Source organism: Tigriopus californicus, chromosome 4 (assembly GCF_007210705.1).
Source record: "Tigriopus californicus strain San Diego chromosome 4, Tcal_SD_v2.1, whole genome shotgun sequence".
Classification (NCBI taxonomy): Eukaryota; Metazoa; Arthropoda; class Copepoda; order Harpacticoida; family Harpacticidae; genus Tigriopus; species Tigriopus californicus.
The window spans coordinates 12,016,588-12,024,620 of record NC_081443.1 but is presented as its reverse complement, the minus strand read 5'-3'; the positions used below and the strand labels follow the sequence as shown (position 1 = coordinate 12,024,620).

The window sequence follows — 8,033 nt, the reverse complement described above, 5'->3', positions numbered from 1 at the left end:
GGGAGAGATCTTTGGAGCCATGAGGATGGGGATCCGTGGCAATCAGTGCCGTTGGGTGCCTCAGAGGACACTTTGCTCGGTTCTGAGCCCAGACGAACGGTACAAAAGAATCATCATGCTGGTCCCATACGGCCAACTACTTTAGTATAGAAGGTGTTTGAGAAAGTGGGGAAAACGTGGCCAAGTGTTAACTTTGCCTTGTGCAATACAAAGTATCAAATCACGGCACAACGTCACTTTGGCGACATCTCAAGAAGCTGCATCCTGTAGAGCCTCCAGCACCACCAAGGTGAGTTCCAAGTTTCTTACAGAATCTTGACTAGAACTGAAACTGGCGAAACATAATTTTAACATCACCTAATTTATACCATAATATAATAATGCATCTCGTTACAGATGAAATGAGTGCATTATCAAACACGTTGACGGCCTGGACCCCTGAAATGTATGGAACCACATCCCCCAAGAAGCTTGAGTTGGATCGAGCACTGATCCAAATGATTTCGAATGACATGCAGCCCATTTTGATTGTGGAGGATGATGGTTTCGTGAATTTTTGCCAAGCCATGAACCCCAAGTATTTGCTCCCTCAAGAAATGTTATTTCGAAGACATTAATCCCAGCCATGTTTGAAGAGGTCGAAAGAAAATTGGGGCAAAAGCTTGTTCAAGCCAAATGGGTGTGTTTTACCACTGATTTTGTGGACTTCCGCCAATACCACTGGCTTCTTGGCACTCACCATTCATTTTTGGGATCACGAAGCATCAGCCTTACAATGCTTTGTTCTGGATTGCTTGCGGATTTGGGGACGTCATACGGCTGATCGATTGGGTGAAGAAATGAGAACGGTGCTGATTAGAAATGAAATCATTTCAAAGTTGTGGTGGGAGTGACGGACAATGGGGCAATTATCGTCAAGGCCTTGCAAAACATTAATATCAAGCAAATGGCCTGCTATGCGCATACGCTAAATCTGGTGGCAAATGTGTCTTTGAGAGAAACTCCAGCCTTAGCTGCGGCCAAGGAAACTGCTTCAAGACTGGTTGAATTAACCAAACGAAGCACGCCAACCTTGGAAAGATTTGAACAAATTCAACGTAATCAGGGTTTCCCCACGGTTAAGAAATTGATCCAGGATTTTCAAAACGATGGAATTCTACTTTCGAAATGATGAACCGTCTAGTGGAGCTGAAAGGACCCGTTTCAGAACTCCTGCCGGAGCCTGGAATGAGCTCCACGGTTGGGCGTGGTTGACTCGACAACGTGGAAGGCCCTTCATGAAGCAGTTGATGTACTTCAACCCTTGTATGAAGCCACTTTGGAGCTTCTGTTGAAAACAAGCACAACTGGATCAAAAATTTCACCGCGCAGTCCCTTTCCGGACTGATAAACACGAACCTGTCCCAAGCTGTTCTTCGAAACCTCAATCGTCGATTTGGGGAAGTGGAAAAAATTAAAGAATTAGCGCTAGCAACTCTCTTGGATCCACGGTTCAAGGCTAATGGATTCCGTGATATCCACTTGAAAAACGGAGCCTTAGAGATCTTAATTTCTGAGCTGGTTGGCCTGTATTCACCCACAAATCGAGATCAACCCCCAATCCCAGCCAAATCCAGCCAAGTGTTTTGTTGATTACCCCAATGACATTAACGATCGTGTTGGGAGAAGAAGAGCACCTCACGAGCCCCTCGCTTCCGTCTCAAAGGATAAAGCCGCTGTTGATTCACTGGATGCTGATGATGAGCCGGGTCCAAGTAGCCCAAGTGGCCCAAGTGGGAACATCACACTTCCGATTCAAGGTTAGGATCGCTCCTGACCTCCTGGCCCCCGTACCTGTTCTCCCCATCCTCTCCTGACCCAAGCCCCACTGTCGGCTGGATTTGAAGAGAGGAGTCAAGAGGACGACGATCAGGAGGAAATCGGCACCGCCAGGGTGCCCATAGTGATCCCATCCGTAATCCCGCACCATCCCTTTCCATGGCCTGCAACGAAACTGATGGGCTGGGCATGGCCCACCGTCCAATCCCTGTGGAGTCTCCGGAGCACATGAAGGAGGTTGAGGAGGAAGAGGAAATCCTTCCCCCGGCATCCAATGTCCAATGTGGCGTCGACCCTCTTAGGCCAACTCCTTTGAGCCATGAGGATGGGGATCCTGTGGCAATCAGTGCCGTTGGGTGCCTCAGAGGACACTTTGCTCGGTTCTGAGCCCAGACGAACGGTACAAAAGAATCATCATGCTGGTCCCATACGGCCAACTACTTTAGTATAGAAGGTGTTTGAGAAAGTGGGGAAAGACGTGGCCAAGTGTTAACTTTGCCTTGTGCAATACAAAGTATCAAATCACGGCACAACGTCACTTTGGCGACATCTCAAGAAGCTGCATCCTGTAGAGCTCCAGCACCACCAAGGTGAGTTCCAAGTTTCTTACAGAATCTTGACTAGAACTGAAACTGGCGAAACATAATTTTAACATCACCTAATTTATACCATAATATAATAATGCATCTCGTTACAGATGAAATGAGTGCATTATCAAACACGTTGACGGCCTGGACCCCTGAAATGTATGGAACCACATCCCCCAAGAAGCTTGAGTTGGATCGAGCACTGATCCAAATGATTTCGAATGACATGCAGCCCATTTTGATTGTGGAGGATGATGGTTTCGTGAATTTTTGCCAAGTTATGAACCCCAAGTATTTGCTCCCCTCAAGAAATGTTATTTCGAAGACATTAATCCCAGCCATGTTTGAAGAGGTCGAAAGAAAATTGGGGCAAAAGCTTGTTCAAGCCAAATGGGTGTGTTTTACCACTGATTTGTGGACTTCCGCCAATACCACTGGCTTCTTGGCACTCACCATTCATTTTTGGGATCACGAAGCATCAGCCTTACAATGCTTTGTTCTGGATTGCTTGCGGATTTGGGGACGTCATACGGCTGATTGATTGGGTGAAGAAATGAGAACGGTGCTGATTAGAAATGAAATCATTTCCAAAGTTGTGGTGGGAGTGACGGACAATGGGGCAATTATCGTCAAGGCCTTGCAAAACATTAATATCAAGCAAATGGCCTGCTATGCGCATACGCTAAATCTGGTGGCAAATGTGTCTTTGAGAGAAACTCCAGCCTTAGCTGCGGCCAAGGAAACTGCTTCAAGACTGGTTGAATTAACCAAACGAAGCACGCCAACCTTGGAAAGATTTGAACAAATTCAACGTAATCAGGGTTTCCCCACGGTTAAGAAATTGATCCAGGATATTTCAACACGATGGAATTCTACTTTCGAAATGATGAACCGTCTAGTGGAGCTGAAAGGACCCGTTTCAGAACTCCTGCCGGAGCCTGGAATGAGCTCCACGGTTGGCGTGGTTGACTCGACAACGTGGAAGGTCCTTCATGAAGCAGTTGATGTACTTCAACCCTTGTATGAAGCCACTTTGGAGCTTTCTGTTGAAAAAAGCACAACTGGATCAAAAATTTCACCGCGCAGTCCCTTTCCGGACTGATAAAACACGACCTGTCCCAAGCTGTTCTTCGAAACCTCAATCGTCGATTTGGGGAAGTGGAAAAAATTAAAGAATTAGCGCTAGCAACTCTCTTGGATCCACGGTTCAAGGCTAATGGATTCCGTGATATCCACTTGAAAAACGGAGCCTTAGAGATCTTAATTTCTGAGCTGGTTGGCCTGTATTCACCCACAAATCGAGATCAACCCCCAATCCCAGCCAAATCCAGCCAAGCGACCTCGATCTTCTCTCTGGGAGCCTTTGACAAGGATGTTGCTCAATACGAAGCCAGGGATACTGCAACCTATCCGGACATTGTCCATACTTACCTTCATACCTACCTTTACCTCCCTTGCCAGCCTAGGCATACCGATCTGTTCGATTGGTGGGTGAGGATTGGCCAAGAAAAATTCCCTTTATCTTCATCTTGGCCCAAAAGTATCTAACCATTCCTGCCATTTCCCTTCCCTCTGAGAGAGTGTTTTCTTCGGCTGGCCAAATTATTTCGAAGAAACGGAATCGAATTGGCGACGAGTGTGCCCGGAAGCTAATCTGTCTTCACGCAAACATAAACAAAATCTAATCTTCCCCACTTTCTCATGTTTTCAATAATGCTTCCTTCATTTTCCCTTGTTAATACATTCCCTCATTTTACACATTGTCTTTATTCCTATTTACATTCAAAGGCCAGAGGTGAAATCCAAATTGCTTTTATAGGGATCTTTGTGCTAAAACTGGTCAATTTTGAATGGGATGGACAAGGAAAATCAGAGTGTAAACCACATTCAATAAGTTTTATCACAAAAACAGATATTAGAGGATTACATGATTCCCTCGAGACCGAGAATACTGATTTTTAGCCTATCAATGTAGTCAAGAACTAGAAAAGCAGACTAACAGGCAATAACACATAACAAAAAAAGACCAAATTCACAATGACAGATATCCTCGATCAAATGTAGACTGTTGAGTGCTCAAACACAATTCCTGTTCATTTTAGTACTGTAGGGGGAATGAAGAACAATTTTAGGCGATAGAGGAATGTGATTGACGTAAGGAGTTGCAATATTTTTGTATTCAAACTTATCTTTAGTTTTGACCGTTTCCTTACAAGGGTGTTGAAATTCGAGGATGTGGGTTTCTCTTTTTTTGGTTCGAGCCCCCTTTTCATTGAAGTAGTAAAATTTCCCCGATGTTATTAGCAGCTAATTATATGTTGCAATGAGCAATTGAATATTGTTAAAATAAGTCACATTGAAGGATTTGCTTAGAATCTAAAGATCCTTTTCTTATTAGCTCTTTGCGAATACAGAACCCTTGTTTCTATCTTTGTAATGGTCAACAAAAGTTACACCCAAAAGTAGGTGCCATCTTATTACGTTGCTTACTCATTTTATCCTATGCTTATTAGATTTATTGACTTGCATGCTTTTAAAGTTATGTTTAAACATAAAGCTGAGCCAGAGCATTGAAAACAATTTATTATAACAAGTGTTTAAACTCTTTTGGAATACGAAGAAACATCCTAATTTCCGATCTAGTTGTTTACTCCTAAGATTGGTCAGATTGCTTTTCGCCTTGTGATTGTTGTTACCAACATAGGGCTAATCTAAGATTGGGCAGGCTTGTGTGATTGTTAAATTGGGATTTTCCATCAGTACCATTTAAGCGCCGGTGTGAATCTCGCTGTTTTTCTTTACCCATTTTGGCCACACTTCTAAAACTTGCTCTCTGAACAAGCGTGAGTTCATCATTTTATGTGTGTGCATGTGCCTCAATTAGCTCGACCATGTTTTAACTATTTTGTAAGTTACTATATGCCTTTTATAATCAAATATGTTTTCCTTACTATGTTCCCTTTCTCTTGAATAGGAAACCGTTGTTAAGTTCCATTCGTGTCAATGATCATTTCGCGATGGAAAACGAGTAACAAACTAGCAATCTAGTCGGGGTTTTTAAAATTGGGTTGCGTATGAGTTCCGCCTTTGTTGCCAAATCCAGACCCAAAGAGCGGGTGAACTGAACACCATGATTGTAATTTAAAGAGTGGCCATAGGATGGATGCACATACTCCGAACGTTGCCACGGCTTACAAAAGTCGAACATCAATCAAGAATGTCTCGGCAATCTACAGCAGTTTTTGGATTATCTTTTGAGAGAAGACTCAGCAAAGTTTTTTGTTCACGTTTTGGATCAATCCATATCTCTCGACTTTGAACTGGAAAGTTTTGTCATTGCCACAAAGGCACTAGAAGTAAAGATCATTACTTTGATTGACTGTTGTATTCAAATGCATTTAAGAACAATTCTTTGAGATTGAGCGTGTTCGTCCTTATCATTATGTTGCTCTTTTTTCCAAGGCTTTGTATAAGTAGTATATAGTATAAAAGAGTAAGGACTACTTTCTGAAAATGCCAGTCAACAGCCAGCATTTGCTGGCTGTTGTGTAAAGTGCCCGATTGCAAAATGAGTTTGCTTTCCATCACGTCGTTTCTGACCCTCCTTACCCTGGCATCAGCTTGTGACAATGATCACGATGGCTTTTTGAAGAAGGAATGTCCTCCAAATGATTCCATATATGAGATCCAGGTAAAGTCGTCCGTGGATGACGGTCCCAGAAATAGAGCTAATATCCACCCAAAAACACCATTGTGATTTCTGAGACGCTTTTTTGGATAGAATCGTGCTCTCAGTTGATATTCTTTCGCATCATTAATTGGCACGGCAAGACGTGCCTTCGCGATATAAAAAAAATAAATATACACGTCATTGAGTGACGGCCTTTCTTTCCTTGACAGAGTCTTCATGATGACCATTTTGAAGACAGAATTTGGGACTGGAGATGCCAGCCTTCTGGATTCGAATTTGAATCTTGCTCTTGGTCAGGTGATATGAATCAATTCGACGAGGTCTTGAGTTTTGAGGTAATTGGCACAGCATTGAGAATTCCACCAATTGAAGGGAATGTCCATACAAACTTTAAATATGTCTTGTATTCACAGTGCAATAATGGAGTGGTTACTGGTGTTGAATCCACTAACAGCGACAACTACGAAGACCGCATCTGGAACTTCAAGTGCTGCACCAAGCCCAACCTTTGTTACTCAGAGTGCGGCGTATCCGCCCCAGCAAATGAATATGACGGACCATTGTCTTATTTGGTCGATCCTGGATATTTTTTGACTGGAGCCGATTCCGTTCATAGCAACCATTATGAGTATATCCTTTTTTAAGATAACGTTAATGTGTATTTTAAGATTTCCGTCGATATTTCAACTTTCAGAGATCGCGTTTGGAAGTTCCGAACCTGCAAGATTACCGCATGTTGAACATCCTCTTGAACTGTTTCTGAATTTGATTAGAAATGGATGATTTTTCATTGTCACTTTGGTGGAAGATCACACCCATGAACCGAAAGTAATAAACCTCCATTTGCATTTTGTTGATGGTTTGTTTTGAGGCTCAGTTACAAACGCCGTTTGGTGCGCTACTCACCTTTGAAAATGAGAAAATATGGTAGCGATTCAAGTAATATTGTAAACCAATCCAACAATTACCGTAATCTCCATGTTAAGGTTGTATTAGTGCATGCAAGGAGTGCAGTGATATTAACCTCAAACTTTCCATTAGTTTAGAGGAATACACCTAAATCTTTCCGGACAAAGCGTGATTGATATTCCATAAATCATAAGATATTTCCGAAAGCATAGCTTCACTCACCAAATTCATATACTACTCTTAATTTCGTTAACTCTTTGGTGCTTTCATTTTATATTTTTGACATTTTGTGTTACCTTTATCCCCTCCGTCCATAACTTCCATTGGTCTATGGGTCAGGCATGGAGTACGCAAGTAGTGGAGCGGAAAGCTGAAACCAAGATCGAACATCTTCTACCGAGGCTTTGTAGAGCTACGCGTTACCTCCTGATGTTATGCACTCATGGTGGTAGTGCTTAATAAATTGGTGGTTTCAGAGAGCTTTTCACGTTTTTCATTGTTTCTCTCCAATTGGACCATTTACATCGGCTAAGGGAAAATATATTGATCATGGTCATTTGAGCCAATGACATGGTAGGTGGATTTGTTATTTTCTTTTTGGGCTCGTTTGAATTTGTCATGTGAAGTTATGAGCATATGAGTGACGTCTGTCAATCAATCTCTTTGGATGAGCTCTGTAGTCTGTAAGAACCAGGTTGGGCGCAATATTTTGAGGATACGAGTGAAGATGAGTTCTTTGGTCTTCTAAGCTTTCTCTCTTCATCATCATCTGTGGTTTCTTCGACCTCTTGGTTGGGTGTCCAGGGCCATCTGGTTCAATTGCTCGACCCACCGACCAAGTAACCAACCAAGAGAGCAACAACCTTCCTTCCCCTTGATTGATACCTCTTGAGACGGACACGCGTGCGATCTTTGGATCCTCGATGAATCCTACTCATCAGACTTTGAAGCTTGCCATTGGGTGTGAAAGTTGGAGGTAGAGTAACTGACACAGAAATAACAACTCAATCTGGAATTCTTCACCTTCC

General features: G+C 42.7%; 1 protein-coding gene across 2 annotated transcripts; it reads left to right on the top strand.

Annotated features, from left to right (window-relative positions):
* The first annotated feature begins 5,244 nt into the window (after positions 1-5,244).
* Positions 5,245-6,932, top strand: LOC131879270 (hemagglutinin/amebocyte aggregation factor-like). 2 transcript variants are annotated; one of them, XM_059225544.1, is made up of 4 exons: positions 5,245-5,312; positions 6,306-6,431; positions 6,510-6,724; positions 6,791-6,932. In XM_059225544.1, the coding sequence occupies exons 1-4, from the start codon at positions 5,265-5,267 to the stop codon at positions 6,834-6,836; spliced, it is 435 nt and encodes a 144-aa protein (XP_059081527.1). In that variant the 5' UTR covers positions 5,245-5,264; the 3' UTR covers positions 6,837-6,932. The 2 variants fall into 2 exon arrangements, with proteins under 2 accessions (XP_059081527.1, XP_059081525.1); XM_059225542.1 differs by lacking the exon at positions 5,245-5,312 and adding an exon at positions 5,490-6,096.
* Positions 6,933-8,033: the final 1,101 nt, after the last annotated feature.

Excerpts from the sequence above, each read along its gene's own strand:
- LOC131879270 (XM_059225542.1), top strand. The coding sequence starts at position 5,974 with ATGAGTTTGCTTTCCATCACGTCGTTTCTGACCCTCCTTACCCTGGCA. Across the intron at positions 6,097-6,305 it reads ATTCCATATATGAGATCCAG|AGTCTTCATGATGACCATTT; the intron begins GTAAAGTCGTCC and ends TTTCCTTGACAG. Across the intron at positions 6,432-6,509 it reads ACGAGGTCTTGAGTTTTGAG|TGCAATAATGGAGTGGTTAC; the intron begins GTAATTGGCACA and ends TTGTATTCACAG.